The sequence below is a fragment of the Salarias fasciatus genome, chromosome 16 (assembly GCF_902148845.1).
Source record: "Salarias fasciatus chromosome 16, fSalaFa1.1, whole genome shotgun sequence".
NCBI classification, from domain to species: domain Eukaryota; kingdom Metazoa; phylum Chordata; class Actinopteri; order Blenniiformes; family Blenniidae; genus Salarias; species Salarias fasciatus.
In genome coordinates, this window is record NC_043760.1 from 2443324 (window position 1) to 2465869 (window position 22546).

Here is a 22546-nt window from a genome sequence, read left to right on the forward strand (position 1 = left end):
TGAGTTAAAGTGGACATGATGTACTGACACCCCGGGGCGTGTGCATGTGCTCGTGCACGTGCGGGGGAAGCCATTTGTGAGTGTGACCAGCTGAGATGATGGGAGAGGAGCCGCCGGGAGTCTCTGGTTCTTCCCCCGTCAGAACCGGTCAGCGTCAGACTCGGTGTCTGCATGCAGCACGTTCCTCAGGTCCAGATCCGGCTCCTTTCCAGCTGGTCGATTGATTCATTGATTGATGGATTGTTGTCTGCAGGGCGTGGGGAAGAACAAGATCGTGGACAGATTCCTGCACCTTCTCAACAGGCCCAGAGAGTATCTGCAGCTCCACAGGTGAGACCAGGCCGCCAGGGAACCGGTCCGAGTCGCTGTGGTTTACCAGCGGTTTACCTGTCTTTAACCCGCAAAGTGTCAAATGGACTGTTGAAGATTTATCCATGTTCAATACAAAACTTCATCAAAAAGAGTAAAAAACAGCAGATTTTAAAAACAGACTGATTTTATTTCAAAGCAGGATTCGATCATAGTGTTTGCTATCGTGGGACTCTGCTGTCTGGTGGCTCTGTAGCTCTGACTAGTGGCCGGCAGGTGCAGGACATGAATGAAAATTGGTATAATCGACTCATTTTGGGGTTTTTGGTTCACTGAGGCCACGACTGAAGACATTCTTATTTAAAAAATGCAGAAACTTGAGTCCAAATAAAGCCGGAGACTCTGACGATGTGTCAGTAGTATGAAGAAGTTCTGCCACTGGTCATTCAGTTTGAACATAAATTAAAATCCTGAACTTGTAAAGGAACAGAAGTGTTTCTGAAAAGGACCAGGTCATCTGAAAAGGTTAACTTCCACTTGTTTCCACAGATTTCATTATTAGCAGCAAATGACCACACAGTTCTCAGATCAAAACCATACGAGTCACTTTAATTATCGCCTGAATTTAATGTGAAAGAAAAGTTTAGATCCTTTACGCAAATAAAGAAATAATGTTGCGTTTGGGTTTTGGGAAAAATAAAAGTGGTGTTGGCTTAAAGAAGCTGTGAGCAGCCCAGCCGGACTGGCCTTCCACTCTAACCGTGTCAGAAACTATTCTGGTCCTCGGTAAATGAGGCCATTTAGCAGCAGAAGGAGGACTTCACATGTCCGTGTTGAAAGAACAAAAAAAAAAAAAAACCCATTTCATGAAGACCTTGTTAACGCTCAGCTTCTAAAAATACCTTGATGGTCACACCTGAGGAGAATCGGGTCAGAGCCGCTCCTCCTCACATCGGTGCGTCTCGCACCAAGAAATCAGAATTTCTCATTCTCTGATCAATGGGAGGCGTGTTCGACAAATCTGACCGCAGACAAACAAACGAAAGTGTCTGAAGGGAAGGAGCAGCTTCGACGTGTTGTCAGGGATTGGAAATCAAACGTCCCGCAGTCGGTCAAAGTCTTGTGAAAGTCGAAGCGTGTCCTGGTTCGCCGCGGAACCAGCAGCTAATATTAGAGCAGGAGGATCTGAGAGCGAGGCTTCTGGGAAACCAAGGCCTGCAGAGAGGAGGCTCAGAAAAGGAGGGAGGCGGCCGGCCAGGGAGGGAAGTGGGACAGCTCCCGGTCGAGACGTCCGGGACGGAGACGAGCCGCGAAGCGTCCGGGACGGAGACGAGTCGCGAAGCGTCCGGGACGGAGACGAGCCGCGAGGCGTCCGGGACGGAGACGAGCCGCGAGGCGTCCGGGACGGAGACGAGCCGCGAGGCGTCCGGGACGGAGACGAGCCGCGAGACGAGTTCCGTCCGCTCATCTGTCTTTGGGGTGACGCAGTGTCTCAGACCTCCTTCACACCACATCGGTTTCACTCTTTCACTGCAGAAAAGGTTCTTGTTTCCACGGTAACGTTTTGAAAACAGTGTCCATTTCCACGGACCCGGACCAGAGTTGGTTTCAGGGACAGTCCGGTCCGTTTGGGCCGTTATGAACTGAGGGTTTCTGTTCACCTCCAAGTGAGTGGTGGTCCGCCAACGCTGTGGAAGCACGGGCTCTGGCCTGGCTGAAGGGGAGGGGCTTCCGCCGTCAGCCTGGACCAATCAGTGAGCTGGGTTTCTGCTGCGTCGTGCTTCGTTCTTCTGGTTTTTTGGGGCCATGGCGCCGAGAGAGCAGCTGTTGGAATCGGCCAGTTCGCAGTGTGAACAGTGTTGAACTTTTTGCTTCTGGCTCCTGTTCCTCTTTCAGGGACACGACGGTCCAGACTCTGACCCTGCAGCCGTCCGTGCGAGACGGGATTATCACGTACGAAGACTCTCCTCTGGTCAGTGCCGAATCCCTGCTTCTGCTGTATCCAGATCAGATCCACAGCTAGAGAAGAATCCAGACACTGGAGCTAATGACTGCTGTTCTTGCTGTAATCTTTGCAAAATAATGGCACATCACTCCACATTTCTGTCAGTCAGTCTTTCTCGTTTCTCATGTAATTGTGATAACTCTAGCTTTTCGATGGATTAATCTGCACCTCGGATTGATCTTATTCCCTCCTTCGTCTTGAGTTTTGTTGGCAGGATGTAGTCAAACCAGCCGAGTCACCATCCGACGCACGAAACCTCCTCACAGCCAAAAGAGACCAATTCAGAGCTTTGGTTTACAGCTCGATAGAACGCAGAGAACAGTGTCATCTGCAAACAGCCGTTGCAGAGCATTTAGAAAAATGAGTATGCAGTTCCTTCGATCTTTTGCCCACGACCTGTTTTTAGGTCCTGATCACTGATCTGCATGATGATGCTCTAAACTGGCCTCAGGCAGCTCTTTGTTTCTGTTTGGGGGGTGGAGTAGTGTGTGTGGGGGGGTGGTGATGACTAACTCCCATCGGCATGACTTGGACGCCGTCTCTGAACACGGCGTCCTCTCTTTGGAAAATATTTGCGGCGCACACCTACACACTTCTGAAATGAGAAAAGAGTGTGTAAAGAGAGGACAGTGAATGTGAAGCAAGACAGAGTGAAAGAAAGCAGTTTATTTTTTTATTTGTGACAAAATAGTTTATTTCCATTGTCTCATTTGAAGTTGTTGAGTGTTCGAGTCCTTCATGTTGCTGTCAGAGGTATTAGTTTGACAGCTGTTCCATATCCATGAGGAATAGCGTCTCTTTTCTCTGCAATTTCTGGAAATATGTTTCAGGATTATAATTCAGATTTTTCCCTCATATACTTGTTTTTATTTTGTTGTCTTCTTGGAGATCCCGGTGAGGAGGCTGGCGGCCGGGTTGGCCCGGTAAGCGTGGCTCTATGGATGCTCCTGAATCTCTTGTGTTCTGGTTCAGGTGAAGGCGGTGAAGTTCGGCCACGTCCTAGTGATCGACGAGGCCGACAAGGCTCCCACCAACGTCACCTGCATCCTGAAGACCCTGGTGGAGAGCGGCGAGATGATCCTGGCCGACGGGCGGAGGATCATCTCAGGTAAGCCGGGAGCCGGGGCGGAGGTTTCCGGTCAGAGCCGTACCGACGCTTCCCAACGCGTTCTGGAGCGTGTTGGACTGTAAACACGCCGTTTGGCCATGTGACCCGTTCCTGGAACCCTCCTCAGCTCCTCAGGAATGTAAACACAACTTTAAGACCTGAAGTACACAAACCCAGCGGTCCTGCTGCAGGGGCACAGCTGAATCCGCCGTGTGAATCACAGCCGTGCCGGGTGTTGACCGCACCCGTCCTCTCTCGTAGATCCCGGTGAAGCCGCAGGACGACCCAACGCCATCGTCATGCACCCAGACTTCAGGATGCTGGTTCTGGCCAACAGACCCGGATTTCCTTTCCTGGGAAATGACTTCTTCGGAGCTCTAGGTACAGAGAGAAGCATGAATCACACTATATTCCCAAAAGTATCCGCTCGGCTCTCTAGCGCACCGATTTCAGGAGCCACTCAGGTTCAGGCGAGAGAATACTTTTAGAAATACGGTGTGTTTGCAGTCAGAACTTCACACACTGTCGTTTTGAGCTTTTGTCCTGGATCTTGGTGCCCAGCGAGTATCGGGACAGATTATGTGTTGAATCCTGAACCAGGCGACATCTTCAGCTGCCACGCCGTGGACAACCCCAGGCCGCAGGCGGAGCTGGCCATGCTGAAGCGGTACGGCCCCGACGTGCCGGACGCCACGCTGCACAAGCTGGTGGCCGCCTTCGGAGAGCTGAGGGCCATGGCCGACCAGGGCGCCATCGCCTACCCCTACTCCACCCGCGAGGTGGTCAACATCGTCAAGCACCTCCAGGTAGGAGGGGTCCACACACACACACACACACACACACACACACACACACCTCACACACAGCGCTGCCATGAATGAAAGGAAGGGTTCAGAACACGTCCTGCTGAGAATTTCCGAAATCTTCCAAACATGGCGCCACCCAGCACAGAGTGGACAGGCCAGCCGTCCAACACAGGACGGAGACACTTTGATGTAGACTTGTCCAGCCCCCCCCCCCCCCCCCCCCCCCGTCTTCGACAGCTGATAGACCCCCCCCCTGCCCCCTCCTTTGGGAACGACTGCACCAAACCGCTGGAAAGACAGAAGGAAAACAGTGTGTAATGTTGCGTTCAGCGGAGCGTCGACTCATCTGAGCTCTCCTGGAGTTTCTCACTGTCATCTGACTTTCAAGGAGCCCCCCCGACCCTGACGACCCCCCCCCCCCTTTCTCAGAGTAACTGCTGTCCTGTTCGAGCTTCCTGTCCTCGAGATGCTGACTGGCGTCGTCACAGTTTCCCCCCGCCTCCTGAATCCACTGGATTTATTCCCAGTATCATGTCTGAGAGCGTCTAAAAGCGTCGCTGGCAGATTCTTCAGTTCCTCTGCTCTCCCGTCTCGCTGTGATTCACGTGGCAGCGTCTTTATCGCCGCTCAGACGAGTGATGTGGAGCCGCAGTCGGTCCGAGTCTGTCTGAGCTGTTTATGGGCCTGATGAGGATTCATGTGGATGATACTGTCCTGTGTGTGCGTGTGTGCGTGTGTGCGTGTGTGCGTGTGTGCGTGTGTGCGTGTGTGCGTGTGTGTGTGTGTGTGTGTGTGTGTGTGTGTGTGTGTGTGTGTGTGTGTGTGTGTGTGTGTGTGTGTGTGTGCGTGTGTGCGTGTGTGCGTGTGTGCGTGTGTGCGTGTGTGCGTGTGTGCGTGTGTGCGTGCGTGCGTGCGTGCGCCTGAACTCCGTCTCAGACGGCTCTACGGCTGGATTTCGCTCATAAAGGGTTTTTTTGCCCTGGGTGTCGTCTTGCAGGCTCACTCGCAGTGTTCAGCTCTGTCCTTGATCTCGGCTGTTGATTTTGCTGAAATTCCGCTAAACCGGAATCATCTGCAGCTGCTACACATGTTTAAACTTGATCTTGTGAAGATGGAGATAATTGTTCATTTTAGTTCACACACGACAAACAGAACACTCACAGCTCAGAAGGAGGAGAAGATGTCGGTTTACTTTTGATTCTCGTCACATCTCGGTGCCGACAGGAGGCGGGATCAATGCTGTGTGTGTTACGTTATTGATGAGTGTGCAGCACAGTGTGAAGGTGCAGTGGATCAGGTTCTGAGGAGCCTGACAGAGGGTGTGGGTTCAAATCCCCGTCCACAATCACACACACCCTAACCCTGACCCCTGACCCCTGACCCAACCACACATACAACTGTTGTGTTTTATTGAGAAAAGTGAGGCGTGTATCAGGACAAGACTGCAGATGAAACAGAATAACGTGTCTGTCTGCTCTCCTCCACTCTTTCCCCTCCTCTCACCCCGTTCCTCCTCCTCTCCTTCCTTTCTTTCCCTTCCCAGAAATTCCCAAACGAGGGTCTTGCCAACGTGGTGCGGAACGTCTTCGACTTCGACTCGTACAACAAGGACATGCGGGACGTTCTGATCGAGGCTCTGCACAAGCACGGCATCCCCATCGGGGCCAAGCCCACCTCCGTCAGGCTGGCCAAGGAGTAAGGAGGCACACACTGAAGCCCCGCCCACTCCGCACCACACCACAGAATAGAACAGGAACCGGAGCGTCGCTCGCCCACAGCTTCCACCGGACGCGAAAGCGCCGCGTGTTTAAATCGTACTGCGCAGCACTTAGAACACATTCTCTTCTATCAGATCATTTCCACCGAACGCGACAGCGCCGCGCCTCGTAAGTGAATGACCCTTCAGGCTGATCTGAACAGCGGTCAGGTGGAAGCGTCTCGGTCAGATTCACTGATCCAGTTCAGATCACTTCAGACCAGATCAGATTTTCCTTCCTTTTTCTTTTGATCATCATAAAATTGAAAATCTTGAAACGGTGGAATATTCTCATGAGTTTGAACGTTTTCCTCTTTTCTTTTTTTTTTAAGCTTGAATTGAAATTAAGAAGTTTTAAATTTTAAACATTTTCAAATCAAAACCTTATTGTTCATTTTCAAGACACAGAGACAGACGTTCATCAAGTCGAGACAGACTGCTGGATAATGGACAGATGTCGGCCAACATCTGGCACAACAAACCAAACTAAAACGTTTTAATCGTTTCATTTATAACACAGCTTCCGTCTCACACAGACAGCCATTGAGTGTTCCCTAACCCGTGGTCAGGGACCCTTCAGAGGGACGCCTGCAGTAGATCAGCAGTGGTGTGTTTCCGCATCATTTAGCTTCGCTGTCATGTTTCTGGTGAATCAGAGGCAGCAGGAGGCGTTCAGACCAAACTTCTCTCTCTAATACAATAACTTTTCTTTCTGTGAAACTTTAAGAAAAGCCGAATAATGAAGGTGGTTTTAAAGCTGGAGGCTTCCATGAAGCTCATCTACATTTCTGATCCTTATGTACAGCTCTGTCATTTAATAAAGGAAAATATTTGTTTCTTCTGTCTCCAGTGGTTTTATTTGATCCTGAAACATTCATAAATTCATTTCTGTAGATCTTTTACTAAATGAACCAGAAGCAGAAACAAGTATTTTTCTTTAAAAGTGACATTGATAACTAAAATATTGGTTTTAGAAAACAATGCGACTAGTTAGAGCCTGTAGAGAAAGGAGTTCCAGTCTGTCGCTGTTAACCCAAACCTGAGCTTCTACAGTGACGACTACTCAGTAACAGACTGAAAAGTTCAGTGAGGAGGAATCAGTCGCTGCGAGAGAATCTTCCTCCTCTGACATCAGATTATAGAGCATCTTCCTCCTCTGACATCAGATTATAGAGCATCTTCCTCCTCTGACATCAGATTATAGAGCATCTTCCTCCTCTGACATCAGATTATAGAGCATCTTCCTCCTCTGACATCAGATTATAGAGCATCTTCCTCCTCTGACATCAGATTATAGAGCATCTTCCTCCTCTGACATCAGATTATAGAGCATCTTCCTCCTCTAACATCAGATTATAGAGCATCTTCCTCCTCTGACATCAGATTATAGAGCATCTTCCTCCTCTGACATCAGATTATAGAGCATCTTCCTTTGTTGGATTTGTAGGAATAGGGACAAAATGAGACACGTGTTTTGCTTCTTTTTCTTTAAACATCTGTTATTTAAATTGATTTATTTAAATCTTGTTCACAGCATCAGCTCATCAATGTTTTTATTTAGACCGTCTGATAAAATGTGGATACTTTTATATTTTCCTTCACATCATTTATGATATAAAAATATCTCTCGATGATCTGATTTGACTCTTTATGGATATCATTCCCTGAAATCTGCTCTAATCCAGGAGTGTCGAACACGTTTTAGTTCCCACTTTCATTTTGACTGGACCGGACTGAAAAAGCAGACATAATGACCTTTTTATATTTACACTTTTCCTTACTATGCATGATGAAAATGTCTGTATTTTCACACACAAAAAAAAACATTACTTCTGTAAACATTGATTCAATTTTTCTGAAAACTTCAGGTGAAAAATACAATAAAATTTCCAACAACTACTTGAGATACTGTTGAACTGTGCAGTTTTCCACTTGTTTAAGACTCTAGAATCAATTAGGACACATTTTATTAAATGTACAGTGACAGTAACAGAAGTGAAGCGTAAAGGCGTCCAAACCGGGACCTGCAGGAACCGGTCAGCTGCTCCGTTCTCTGGTTCCGTCACTCTGACGTCTCTGAATCGCTCTTTTCCAGGAGCCCTTGCTCTCCCCGCGGCCTCGCCTCGCTGACTTTAAACAGCGTGCTGAGCGGTTTACATCCGACCGCTTGTCTCTGTGTACAGCAAAGCAAATATTTTTCTCTGTGGATGTCCAGTTTTAGACATGCGGAGCTGCAAAGGCGTCCTCCTCTCCTCCACTGGCGGAAATATTTAGAGCGCCGTCCGTCAGCATCTGCTCAACGCCACACGCCGGCTTCACGCTCTCAGGTCACTTTTTAGGGGGAAATCCAGAAAAGCTCCTTCTGAGATCCGTTCGTGGTGTTGGGCCTGCAGATCGGATGAATTTATTTCAAAACCCGTGATTTTCCTCTTGATTGATCTCTGCCGGCGCTCACAGGCACCGATTGATCTCTCCCTTCTAAACATTCATAAAAGAAATGCATTATTGGAATATTTTATCGTTGAATTCCTTCTTTATTAGCTAAATTTGTGTCACATGTCCATCGACCCAACACCGTCCAATGGAAATGCTTGTTTTAGTTTTAAGCTCCGCCCACATTTGTTTTGTTGTTTTAAACGTCTCTGCACCGTCAGCAGCAGCAGGGTTAGCAGGATTAGCACCGAAGCTGTCCGTCACACCAGGGACACGCCCCCTTTGGTCTGAGGAGACGCGCCTCTCAGTGGACATGGTGAATCTGACCCCCGTCCTCTGAGACCAGCGGTGAAGACGTCTTCTCCCTCTGCAGGCTGCCGCTGCCCGAGGCCAAGATGACCGGGTATTGGACCGTCAACCAAGGCGGCAACGCTCGCCGGAAGCTCCTCTGTCCCACCGAGACGCGTCCCATCGACATCAAGGTCGGGCGGGGGGTTTTAGAAAGTGTCACCGGCGTCTCCAGGGAAGCGGCCTTTTCTCTCTCTGTTGAATGTTTTTACATTTTTAAAAAGTGTGGCCGGTCTCTCCAGGGCCCCGCCTTCCTCCGGGTGCAGACGTCGCCCTGCGACCGGCAGGAGAGCCGAGCTCTGAGCTTCAGTGAGGAAAAAGCCTCGTGGCAGATTCCAATGAACGAGGTCAACATCATCTGTGACGTGGCCACCAGAGACGGTAACACACACACACACACACCTACACACTACCCACACCTACCTACAGACACACACATGTGCTCAAACACGCCACGAAACACACCGTCTTCTGTAAAAAGCAGTTGGAGGAAGTTCAGTCTTCTGCTGAAAAACATCTTTACACAAAAAGAAAAGTCATTTCTTCTTCACACATTTGTGTTTACATGTATTTTTCATTTCACACAGTAAAAGCTTGATCCACACTGAGACACTCAGAAACAGAAACTACAGCCGGATGTACGGCGTTCCTACATGGAACCTGAGAGCAGAGCGAAGCTGCACGGCAGGAGGCCGAGGGGGAAACGCTCCACTGCTCAAGCCCTGTTTTGTGCGGTTGTTCCCTCAGACTGGCTGTTCGTGGCCACCTGTAACCCCGTGTCGCTGCTCGCCATGAGGGAGCGCGGCGACCGGATCCAGAGCCTGGAGCTCTACGACGTCTTCCCCCGCACCATCAGCGGCGTCTGGCAGCCCTTCGTCACGCTCGCTCCGCTGGGCGGCCCCCTGGAGGGCCAGGTGGTCCTGCACGAGGAGCAGGTGGCTGCGCACACACACACACACACACACACACACACACACACACACACTTTCATGAGGTTTTCCAGACTCTAATTTTCACATCAATCATCTGTTGATTTGATTTTAGGAGTCAAAGTTTATCATCAATCAGCCAATCACAGCTCCTCCTCTGTCCAGGTGATGTGGTCATGTGACAGGCTGGACCAATCACATCAACTCTGGTTTACAGTGTTCAGTATGCAGACGACCTGCTGGAGGCTTCAGAACGCTGTGGGGGACGCCACGTTAGCTCCGCCCACCTTTACGTACAGCCAGTGGTTGAATTGGAGGTCTCTGTCGCTGTCTCATCTTCTCAGAGTTCAGGGTAAATGATGTGAAAGCAGCTCCGCCTGCAGCAGCTGCTGTTCCCCGTCGTTCCTATAAAAATCCAATATGGCCGCGTGTCGTTTTGAGTGACGCCTTCCACATCCTGCCTCGTTAAACCAATCAGGAGTGCGAGTTCTCCAGAGTCAGAATCGTGGCGCTGTTGTTGGTGCAGTCGGTGCAAAAGTCCGAGTCAACCTGCTTGGCTCTGCTCTGTAGCTCCGACTAGTGGCTGGTGGCAGCATGACAGTCTAGAGAAATTGGACTAATACCTCTGCAGATATTTGAGTATAGATTATTTTTTATAATATTCCAGGGTTTTCCTCAGACTTGAGCTTTTCCCTGCTGCTGATGTCCGCTCCTCGCCACGGCCGCGGTTAGCGCTGTTTGACTGCTGTTTGACCCTGTTGTGATGAAACTTCAGCATAAGACCAGTTTTAAAGAAACCTGGTGCAAACTACAGTGAAACGTCCAGACGGCTGCTCCTGAAGCTGTTGCATTATGGGTATTCTTTGAGACTCCCCCAGCCTCTTGTGGACCAGTTTTGGCCCACGGGCCTTATGTTTGGCACGTTGGGCCGATCCTTTCCCGATGTGATGCTTACATTGCTCTTGCTAGTTTTCTGAGTGTAAAAGCTTCATCAGGAGAAGCGTCGCTGTCAAACTGCAAGAGTCCAAACTCCCAGAACGACGTGAAAACCTGCAGCTGGCTTGATGTGAGTCCACTCTGCGTTGTCTGGTAAAGAAGAGTTTAACACACACACACACACACACACACACACACACACACACTCAGACAGTGGATGAAGGTGGAGAGTGGTCCTGCAGGTCCGGTCCTGGTCCCTGGGAGGACGCTGCCCCCTGCTGGCTGTATTTGTACTGCCGTCCCTCTCGGATTAAAGCAGGCCGGTTGATGGGCCTGAACGGCCGCAGTGGAGATAACACACCAACACACACGTGATCCTGTTCTGGCTGACGGCGGCGTCCTGATGCCGGGGAACCCCGGAGTTCTGCCACGAGTGGAAACGCTGAAAGAAAGAAAGAAAGAAAGGCAAACGGGAAGCGATCCATGAAAAGACGTCTGGTCTCTCTGCAGAGTAACACCGTTCTCCATCTGGACCTGGTCACCGGCGCCGTGCGGAGGCTGCTGCTCTCTCCGGAAGACGAGCAGCCCGGCGCTCGAACCGCCAACTGGTGGAGCAGCAAGGAGCAGCAGGTCCGACCCCCCCCCGACCCCCCCTCCCTGACCCCCCCTCCCTGACCCCCCTCCCTGACCGTCCTGACCGGCGGCCCGGCGGGTCCTGGCCCTGTGTTTCAGTTGTGTGTGTGTGTGTGTGTGTGTGTGTGTGTGTGTGTGTGTGTGTGTGTGTGTGTGTGTGTGTGTGTGTGTGTGTGTTTTCTGGCTGCAGGCGGCTCATAAGATGTGTCGGGACTTCGCCCATAAGAACTGGCTGCTCTTCTACAAGGAGGACGGGTGAGCAGGAAGACTCCGGTCCCTGGTCCTGGTCCCTGGTCCTGGTCCCTGGTCCCTGGTCCTGGTCCCTGGTCCTGGTCCCTGGTCCCTGGTCCCTGGTCCCTGGTCCTGGTCCTGGTCCTGGTCCTGGTCCTGGTCCACAGCTTCACATCGGTCTGCTCTGTCCCTGCAGCAACCAGCTGGAGGTGCTGGACGTGCTGGAGGGCCGGGTTCACTCCATCTCCCTGCCCATCAACCTCAAGTCCGTGTTTCTGGTGGCCGAGGACCGCTGGCTGCTGCTGGAGAGCAGCACCAACCAGTGAGACACACACACACACACACACACACACACACACACACACACACACACACACACACACACACACACACACACACACACAGTGTTTTCAGGTTTCCTTTTTTATATTCCTTGTTTCCCTTTTTTTTATCAAAAGAATTTCACAAAAAATTTGACAAAAAATTGGTAGATTACAAAAGCTTGTGTGTGTGCGTGCGTGCGTGCGTGCGTGCGTGCGTGCATGTGTGTAGGAAGTTCCTGCTGACCAAGCCCATGCACATGAATGCCGAGGACTCTGGAGTGTGTCAGCTTCACAGCATCAGCGACGACTCGGCCAGCTCAGGTACACACACACACACACACACACACAGAACATGCAGGGCTGTGGTTCTCCAGGTCTGAGCTTGCGGACCGACCTGGAAACGGTCATAGAAACCTTCATATCTGCTCGGCGGCGAAGCGAAGCAGGACTGCAGGTTTTCCTGCCGCTGTCGCGTCAGTCTGCAGCCACACAGCGACCTCTAGTGGCCACGGATGGAATCTGAGAGCCCTTCAGAGATGATCTGTTCCCAGCAGTCCTAACGCTCGGCCGTCTCCTCACGTGCTCCCTGTCAGCCGCCGCCTCCCTACCCAGCATGCTCTCCTGCGAGCAGCTCCCCAACGAGAACCTGAGCGCCGCCCTGGACCAGAAGATCGTGTCGCCGAACCGCGTGCTGGCCGACTCGTCCTGCTTCGCCCGGATCGTGGTGGGCTTCCCGGACCTCATGGTGAGATCAGACTGACGCCGCAGGTCGGTTCATGTCAGCTGTGGCGGTTTCCATGGGAACCCTGCAGCCTGCGGAGGTTATATCAGCATGAAAACATAGAACTACACTCCGGGACCGTGACTTTATTATGAGCTTCTCTCTTTCTCGATTATTTTTAGGCCTTTTTTAAAGGATTAAAGCCACTTAACTATGGTTGGCTCCGCCCACTTTCCCCCATCAACCAATCACATAACGACCCTCTGAGGTTGTGTTTGCATGACGTTTCAAGTGAAAATATCTTGAATTTTCACAAAACAACCAATTAATCTAAAAAAAATGGATAAAATTTGAACATGAAGCCAGTTTCAATTTTATTTAGAAAAATCAGTGTTTTCCTTTTAATTTTTACGAATTGCTTGGTGGTTTGGCCAGATTGGAGCCTCTTGCCGGCAGGTTTTGGACCACCGACCTTATATTTAACATCCCTCCTTAACGCAATAAATTTTTAGATTATTCTCTGAATATTTTGTCATTGTCGTTTTGTCAAATGGCCACATTTTGTGCGTTACTGGCCATTTTTATGTTGTTGCTTGTTTCAGATGTATTTCAAAGTCAAGTCTTTTCTCATGAAATCAGAAGAGTTGAAAACAGTCGTGAGAATCTGTCTGAGCCGCAGATCTGCCCACAGATGGAATGCTAGCGGTTAACTTGAGTCTGTCCCTGAATGGATCCCGTTGAGCTTTCTCAGTGTGTTGTCTTTTATTTTGAAGTGTCTTTCCTGTTCTGTCCTGATTTTTTTTCACCACCATGTGGGTTGTGCTGCTGGAGGAGCTGAGCGCTTCCTGGCCTCCGGTCCTGTTTTAATCCGGATCCTCTCCCCGATCAGTCCCCCAGCGAGGTGTACAGCTTCCCCCGGCCGGCCGACCTGACGGAGATGAAGGACGGCGGTGGCGGCGGCGGCGCTCACCTCTTCTTCAGGGGGGGGCTCCGGTCCGGCGCCGCCAAGCGGGAGAACTGCGTCAGCCTGCTGGCGGCCAATCAGGTGGTCCGAGCTCTCCCGCCCAGCAAGGTGCCCCTGAAGGAGATCTACCCCAAAGGTCAGAGGTCGCACGGCTCGCAGGTGCCAGCTGAGCTGCTGGAGCTCTAACCCGCCCCTCCCCCCAGACGTGACTCCTCCCATGACGGCGGCGTACCTGGAGGTGACGGACCTGAACTCCAAGAAAGTCAAATACATTCCAGTTCCGAGGTGAGAACGGCGATGCACTGCAGGGGTGTCAAACATGAGGTCCCCGGGCCCAAACAGGCTCCATCCCGGCCAAACGTGAACATAGAAGAAATTTAAAGTTTATTGTGGCTCCTCAGCTCCATAGTGACCCCCGCCTCCCAAAGCGCCAGGCTGGAAGTGTCCATGCTTTATACACAACCCCGGAAAACAGGAAGCGGAAAATGAATCATATTTGTGATCAAGATTATTTCTGCTCAACTGAGATGAATCTTCTGTGGTGTCTGTGGTGTCTCTGGTGTCTCTGATGTCTCTGTTTCTGATGTCTCTGGTGTCTCTGTCTCTGGTGTCTCTGTCTCTGATGTCTCTGATGTCTCTGATGTCTCTGATGTCTCTGGTGTCTCTGGTGTCTCTGATGTCTCTGATGTCTCTGGTGTCTCTGATGTCTCTGGTGTCTCTGTCGTTTCTGTCTCTGGTGTCTCTGGTGTCTCTGTCGTCTCTGTCTCTGGTGTCTTTGGTGTCTCTGTCGTCTCTGTCTCTGGTGTCTTTGGTGTCTCTGTCGTCTCTGTCTCTGGTGTCTCTGGTGTCTCTGATGTCTCTGGTGTCTCTGATGTCTCTGGTGTCTCTGGTGTCTCTGATGTCTCTGATGTCTCTGGTGTCTCTGATGTCTCTGGTGTCTCTGGTGTCTCTGTTTCTGGTGTCTCTGATGTCTCTGGTGTCTCTGGTGTCTCTGGTGTCTCTGTCTGTGGTGTCTGCAGGTCCGCCTCCGTGTCTCCCTACACCAGCTGGCTGTCCCGGGTGTCGGAGTGCGACGTGGTGATGGCGGCTCTGGGCTCGGGGGGCGTGGTCACCGTGGACATGGGCGGAGCCGTGCGGCTGTGGGAGACGGGGCTGGACAGCCTGCAGCGCTCCCTGATGGAGTGGAGGAACATGATCGGGACGGAGGACGGCCGGCCGGTGCAGGTACAGACGTCTCCGCCAGGAGCATCGGTCCTGAGGACAGTGTCTCCACTCTGGACGTTTTCAGTGGAACTGAACCAACAATGAGGCCACAGCGGAGTCAGGATTCTAACGTTTCACCAACCAGTTATCAAGCGCTCACACTGCTCACTCATTATTACTCACATAAAAAATCCTTTGAAAATGTAAAAACTGCAGGCAGTAACGTAAAATTACTTTAATACGTTTCTTGAAGATAACTGAGTTTTTATGCAGTTTTTTTGCTCTAAATCCTACAAAATAAGACTTCATAAGTAATAAAATCTTATAATTTATGATGATTTATAAAAATAAAGGCATTTTTATACAAACTCCAGAAATAATTATACAGCTTTGGGGAAATAATTTCAACAAATGAAGACTTTTATTACTTTCTAATCTCATAAAACATGAAAAAAAATACTAGACCGTCAGTTACGGTATATCAATTGAAATTCTATTGTTGTGGTAAAAAATCGCAAAACATAAAAACACTTGTTCGTACAAATTCCAGCAATAAGTTTTTGGTCAATTATTTAAATATTGTTCAATCACAGCAAATTCACAGTTCTTAGTGTGAATTAAGTTAACTTAATGTAAACATTCATCCTGATAGTTTCATGTTTACACGCTTGGATTCATTCATGGTCGTTATTTTAATGACTGGAGACGGAAAAAGGTGCAAACGGTTTAAATGTGTGACAGAAGCTCACAGTTCAGCAGCTTTAGTTTCCCGAGCCTGGAGTTCCTGTCTGCACCACCAGAGGGCGGTGCAGCTTTAAAAAAAACAAACGTGTGTGTGTGTGTGTGTGTGTGTGTGTGTGTGTGTGTGTGTGTGTGTGTGTGTGTGTGTACTCGTATTTCTATCCTTGTGGGGACCAAATGTCCCCACAAGGATAGCAAAACCTGGAACGACGTGCCTTGTGGGACCTTTTTCCGGTCCTAATGAGGGGAAACAGTGTTTTCTTGGCCATGTTGTTTTTACTGAAAAAAGTAAAAGTGCAAAAACATTTCTTTAGGGTTCGGCTGTGTTGTGGTCTGGGTTAGGGTAAGGGTCAGGGTTAGGGGCTAGACATGAATGGGAGTTAATGGAAGGTCCCCACAAGGATAGAAATACGAACCTGTGTGTGTGTGTGTGTGTGTGTGTGTGTGTGTGTGTGTGTGTGTGTGTGTGTGTGTGTGTGTGTGTGTGTGTGTGTGTGTGTGTGTGTGTGACGTAACCCGCTGCCCTGCAGCTGGAGGTCAGAACATTTTGCACTGAGGAGTCTTTGTCGATTCGCCCACGACGGAATTCTTCCTCCAGCTGCTCGAGTCTCAGAGGGAGAACCGTCGTCTCTCCCTCTGAGACTCGGGCAGCTGGAGGAAGAATTCCGTCGTTGGAGCGTCGACACACAGCTGTCCACTTCGCCACAGCCGCAGCTTCATGCCCTGTTCGGGGGTCTGTTTACACGACAACGGTGAAAACGCAACTTTTCAGAAACGATGCTTTTCACTTGAAACGAGCATCTGGCCGTCCGACTCGTCCACATCCTGGACCTTCCGTCTGGTTTTTCCTCTGGGGTCTCTGCCTGCCTCTGAAACGTGAACACGGATCAAACCCCTGAATAGGGCGGCTGTGTCGGTGTGTTTCCTCACACACACCTGCGCTCGGCCCCGCCCGGCCCCGGCCCCGCCCCGGCCCCGCCCCCCCGGTCCGGATTCCTCCGGGGTCAGGTCTTCTTTGATGGTTCGCCCCGGGTCGCCTGCGGGTCGCGCTCGGACAGACCCTCGCTGTGCTCGTCGGCGGCTGCGTGCAAACAGCGGCGGCCCCGCCGTGAAGCGGCGCCCTGTGCGCCCTCGCCACTGTTGACTCTCGCCGCCTCGGTTCCAGCTCACACACGCAGGAACCTGCCAAATACCGAGTTTTCATGACACGGTTAGAGGCAGACGCAGAACAAGACCTGACTTTAACAGTTCAGTGGGTCAGGTTTGATTTAAAACTTCTACATAAAAGTTTAACGCGCTGGACTGAAGACGAGCTGGGCGCCTCACTGCTGCCACCTGGAGGACAGAACTGTCATTACGACAACGGAAATCTGTTTAAGGTTCTCGGAGCAACTAAAAATGTGAAAATTCTTCAACTCGGTTGGTGAACTTCAGGTTTCATTGTTCGTGTTTTCTGTGGAATCAAACCGGGTGACTCACACATGTGCAGGAAAAACATGCAAACCTCCGTCCTGCGCCTCCGCACCGCAGCTCCCGACACTCCAGCTGGGAGCTCGCACGCATTCCTGGAAAGCCGCGCTATCGGCGAAGTGTCTGTCAGTGAGTGGGCGTGCAGGTGTGTGTGTGTGTGTGTGTGTCTTCAGTAGTTCCTGGGAGCCCTTGAGCCTGGGGCTGGGATCGTTCCCTCGCCGCTCTGCTGAGATCACCTGAGATTCCGTCGTCGGCTTCCAGACGATCCGCTCACTCATCCTGACACTTATTGCTCATTGAGTTGTTTTTCTTTCTGCCAGAGTGTGTGTTGCCGCAGCGTCTGGCGTCCTGCCACCCGTTTGCCTTCCTGCCCCGCTGGAGCTGCTCTGCCCCTCGCTGGGGCGCGTCCCAGCATGCCCACTGCTCTCTGGGTTCAGACGTTCAGTCAGAACAGACTGAAACTGTCCCGTGCAGCATTCTGGATCTAAAACGTCCTCACTTATCGCTCTTCAACATTTCTTTCATTTCTCTTTCTTGTCAGTCTTGGAAGTCTTTGAAGAAGTGCTGAAAGTCTTAGCTGAGGAAAAAAAACTTTTTTATTTTGAAAATCTTGCTCAATACTTGTGTTAAATGCACGATTTCCTGTAGAGTGGAGGATGCAAGTGAATCAGACATTAGGAATAGAAACAGTGTGAAGATCCTGTTTGGACTGAACGCATCAGATTTTAGTAAGAGTGATGCTAAACAGACTCGTGGATTAGTGTCATCTGTTTTTATAGATAATTAGATTTGTGTATCTTCAGTGTAGCAGAGAAAGTTGAAGGATGATTTCTAATAATAATCCTGACAGGAAGCTTGTATGATGTGAAAGGTATGGGTCCAAACACAGAACCCTGCGGAACGCCGTCGTCCGTTTCACTGTGAGCTGAAGAGTCTTGAATGACTTCTGTAAAGTGGAGTCTGTTGGATAAATGAGATTGACGTTCCTTTGACCCCGATGGTCTGTTCAGCCTGCAGTCGATGTTCTGATCAACATGATCGAACAGAGCGGACTTCCAACAGAGACCAGGACAAGATCTTTCCTCTGTCTCTGGACCACGATCAGCTCAGAGACCGAGGGAGGAACTTTAAAGAAATGTTTTAACTCAAACTCCCTGACGGTGAATAAACGACAGCGACGGTCTGTTCCATCGGTTTCAAACCCGAATCTCTCAAATCGACGACACACTCGCAACATTCATGCTCAGGCTTGACTTCATGCTCACACACACTTACATGTTCCGGGGTTCACACAGGAACGCTATAAGCACTCAAAATTCAACTGTGTCAGCAGACACACACACACACACACACACACACACACACACACACACACACACACACACACACACACACACACACACACACGGCATCGCTCCTAAATCTTGTAGGCATCTGAATCATGGATGAGAAATTTATGAGGCTATTAATGCGTCGACAGCAGAAGGGAGACTGAGGACGAGGAGGAGGAGGAGGAGGAGGAGGAGGAGGAAGAGCCATTCCTTTCCACACTCATAAAAATGAAATTTTCTCCACTGCGCCACCCTGCCACATTCATTCTGTCCTCTTCCTCGTCTCATTCTTTCCATCTCTTGACCTCGGGAGGCAGGGTGTTGTGGTCTGGGACTGATGGCGGCGGCTCCAGAGCGGCACTGACGTCCCGGGTCCCTGAGCTGGTTTCAGACGGTTTCTGCTTCAGCCCAGGAGGGTGTGTTCAGAGAGACGGGCGCTTCGGCTGTGGACGGAGCTGGATTACAGCTGACCGGAACGTGGAACACTTCAGTGAAAACAGAAAACACCTGGTGGCGTTCTGAGCGTTCTGAAAACGCTCCCACTCTGACGGACTCCAGGATTCTCTCTGATTCCTGAATTCCCAAAGATTCTTCTCACACGTTCTAGAAATTTCACAGATTCTCCGATTTCTCATAATTTTTGAGTCCCTGCTATTGGAGAACCCCAAGCAGATTCTAGAATTCCTACTATGCTATGATTCTCACAGATTCTACAATTACAGCAAGTTCTGAATTTTGGAAGAAGGTTTTGTTCTGTATTTAACCACTAAAGGGTTAATATAGAGTCGGCCGGTCAGTGAAACGGTCTCCAAACTGCTTCAGTAAAGACGTAAACATGAACACAGACCGGCGGACGGCATTACAGATCTGCTCTGGAGTTTTGTCATCCGGTCGAGTCTCATCTCTCAGGATTCCTGCCGCGACGCAGAAATGTCACATATTCAGACCTCGCCATCCTCTGGCTGCGCTGCTGAAATGACTCATGCTGCCTTCGCCACCCGAGCGGGGAAACTGAACCCGGCGGCTTGTGAGCCCAAAATGGACCCGTGCCGTAAAGTCGTCACTCAACACTTTCCTGCAGCCAAACGTGGCGCGTTCGTCACCCTGCTTACCGCTCTGAAGACACAGTCGTGAGTGTCACTGTCACCGGACAGACGGTCAGATCCGTTACCGGCAGGATGACGGAGCCAACAGCGGGAATGGAGAGAGGCTGAGGAAGTGCCGGTTAGCCGCCTGCCTGATGGGCGGATTTAACAGACGTCTGGAAACAAAACAAACATTGCAGCATGTGTCTGCTGCTCGCCAGCTCCTCCAGCAGCTGATTACCGTCATGTGATCATAATCTCACCCATAAACACCCGGGGTGATGTGTCTGCCCGCCGCGCCGCGGCTCTTTGAAGCGGCGTTCCCGTGCGTCGGGCGCTCAGCCTCATTTCCCGGCATGTGCGCGGCGAAGCTCGTGCTCCGCCGCCGCCTTTCTCCGGCCGTGTGCGGAGCGTGACTCATGCACAGAGTCGTATGCGTTGGTGTGTAATCGGAGAGCAGCCGTCACACGGTGGAGGTGAGCCGCGGGGGTGAAACGGTGACGGTGTGGCGGCGGCGGGGCTCTCCGGTTACCCCGGGTCTGCTGGCCTGCAGCTGCACTGCCCGTCAGGATGTTATTGGCTGAGATGCTTCTGATTGCTAAAACAGCCCCGGCGAGCGTCCTTCGAAGACGGAGACCAGCAGAGATTCTTTCTCACGCGGATCCGTCGGGTCGAAAGTCGAACAGCTGGACTTGAGATAAGGCTGCGGTGCGATTGTGTTTGTGGTCTTTATGGGAAACGATTAGCTTTTCCTCTGTATTAGAACACATGGAGCGCAGCGGTCTGCTCTTCTTGACCCGACATTCCACAGTCGGTGCACCTGAGTACATCCACCTCCGGGGGGCGGAGCCACCCGACTCGATTAGCCAAAGCAGATTTACTGTAGCAGCATTCTGCTGTCATACAGTGACATCTAGTGGTTCCAGGTGGTTTTTACCAGAACAGATTTATCAACTGGAATAAAGAAAACAAAATGTTCTTAAAATCATTTTAACTTGAAACATTTTCATGTAAACGAGCCTAAAACAATATTCGAGGCTCCAGGTGAAGAAAGTCAGGATCCTCTGTTGAGAGGATCTTTTTACTTCCTCTCTCTGCTTCCATCCGTTTTCCTAAACCTATTTTTGAATCCCCTCCTCGTCCACAGCTGTCAGATCCCAGCATCCCCAGCAGAGCTACAGTTTGAGCTCGTTCCCACAGCGAGGAATTATCTTGTTATCATAATCTGACATGGTGTGTATCACACTGACCCTCCTAATCTGGGCTAAATATAGGGAGCTGCTGAGGCAGCAGCTGGGCGTCGGAGTCCGTTTGAGGCGTGGACGGTGGGTCAGTGGAGCGCAGGGCGGCGGCCTCCTCGCCTCAACCGCTGCTCGGTACAGATAAGTCTCTGTTTTCCCGCTCAGACTTTGTAACACCGACGAAAAATCCCGGAGATAATAAGCTGCACACCCTGATCCAGAGTTTACAAGCGGGCCTCGTCCCCCGCAGACAGCATTCAGATTCCAGCAGTGTGTAAGAATGCAGCTGAACCGCAGGGGACAGACACACTCAGTCTCCACTGAGCCCGTCCTTTCTCTGGCCTGCTTCATGCGGTCCAGACTCTGGCCGGCTGCCCTGCCTCGCTGTGAGAGCCAGAATGCTGATTTTGGCTCCGGCGGTGCCATTGAGATGAGCCCACAAGTCCGAAGCCTTCAGCTCCTCTCGTCTGCTCTGCATCGCCCTCCTGCAGAGGAAGACACAACAGTCCCTGTCCATCCCGACCGGACCCTCAGCATTCAAACCACTTCAGTCACTGACTTTCAGAGGATTTTACTGGCTGAAAAACACCACAAACTGAGCGACTCTCAGCAGTTTCACAAGTTTATTAGCTTCTACATAGAAGCAATGAGAGGATCTCAACATAAAGTTGTTTCAGCTGACAACTTGGGATCTTGTGGAGTGAAACACTCCACACTTAATGTTCAGGCTGGTTTGAGAAGTTGAAGTGAAAACTGTAAACTGACGCTGCGGTTTTGCTGTTCGGTTACATGACAATGGTTTCATAAGTCTTTAAAATGCCTTCCAGAATGTAACCAGTCTTCCAGAGCGCAGATCGACAGCAGTAACAGTGGCCGATGACGGAGTGTTTGAGCTGCTCACTCTTTTCATTTTAACTGCACTTGAACTAATACTCCGCCATCATCTGCATAAGGAGAGACCTGATCCACATCAGGATCTATACTGCTCTCTGTGCACATGGTTTTATTTACAGCATCAACTCATTGGCTGACATGTAAACGACAACATTTTCTGAATGTATGACAGTTCTGGTTTGAGTGCGGAATTTCCCTTGAAGGACAAATATGAAAACAGTTTCCAATCGGTCGTTCTTGTGTAAACCGGCCCTTGGGGCAGTCTCCTGCTTTCTGATACCAACCAACTCAAAATGTATCACAAGTGGCAGAAGTGTTTGAAACATCAGGTTTTCAACCTGCTCACCTGCCGACACCGCCTCTGCGTCTTCTTTAGCTTCTCTCTCAGTATCGGCGTTAGCCAAACGCTAATTCCTGTTCATTGGAAGTATAAAGTTTCAAGTGCACATCATCTGTTTTCCCGGCAGCCGTGTTTGAGCGAATATTACAGATCATGCAAACTAAAGCAGCCCAAACGTCGTACAACGTTGTCTCAACACCTTCTCCTTTCAGATCACCATTCAGAGAGACAGCGGCTTGGATGTCACGGCGCCCAAACACGGCAAGATCGACGCCAACAACGCTCCTCACGTCGGGGGAAACCAGTGGGCCGGAGGCACAGGTAACACCATGCCTGGATTCCTCCAGTCCGTCAAACGCCGGCTGAGCGTCTGATGACATTTCAGGCAGACGTTACTGTGAGCGATGGCATGTGAGGATGTGTTTACATGAGAGCGACGGCGAGCGCTCGTCTCTCAGCGGCTGCTTAGTCGCCGTGCAGCGCGGCGGCGGACCTCCTTCATGCCTTCAGGGACGCTTGTAAAAGCTGTGTTGATACATCCAGCTGCCGGGACCTGTGTGGATGTGCACAGGTCAGGTCAGAGGGGAGACGGTTAACTCGGTCTCCATGACGATCTCTGGGTTTTTCCCCACATGAGGACGCTTTGCTTTAAGGAGTGTGTGAGTGCAGTTTGTTTGATTCACTTTCAAGATGATCTATGATCTAAATATGAGATTCAGAAGAAGTTACATCAGCGGGA

The 22546-nt window shown here is 50.6% G+C and overlaps 1 protein-coding gene across 1 annotated transcript in view; it reads left to right on the plus strand.

Moving 5' to 3' along the window:
• Positions 1-22546, plus strand: part of vwa8 (von Willebrand factor A domain containing 8) — a 59582-nt gene that overhangs the window by 25373 nt on the left and 11663 nt on the right. The window contains exons 21-38 of the mRNA XM_030111903.1: positions 254-330; positions 2206-2281; positions 3287-3422; positions 3684-3803; positions 4023-4228; positions 5772-5923; positions 8791-8899; positions 9008-9146; positions 9513-9700; positions 11141-11260; positions 11454-11518; positions 11691-11816; positions 12047-12138; positions 12411-12562; positions 13428-13638; positions 13706-13787; positions 14522-14726; positions 22020-22128. Coding sequence (XP_029967763.1) covers positions 254-330; positions 2206-2281; positions 3287-3422; positions 3684-3803; positions 4023-4228; positions 5772-5923; positions 8791-8899; positions 9008-9146; positions 9513-9700; positions 11141-11260; positions 11454-11518; positions 11691-11816; positions 12047-12138; positions 12411-12562; positions 13428-13638; positions 13706-13787; positions 14522-14726; positions 22020-22128 — 2365 coding nt within the window. The remainder of the gene's footprint in view (positions 1-253; positions 331-2205; positions 2282-3286; positions 3423-3683; positions 3804-4022; positions 4229-5771; positions 5924-8790; positions 8900-9007; positions 9147-9512; positions 9701-11140; positions 11261-11453; positions 11519-11690; positions 11817-12046; positions 12139-12410; positions 12563-13427; positions 13639-13705; positions 13788-14521; positions 14727-22019; positions 22129-22546) is intronic.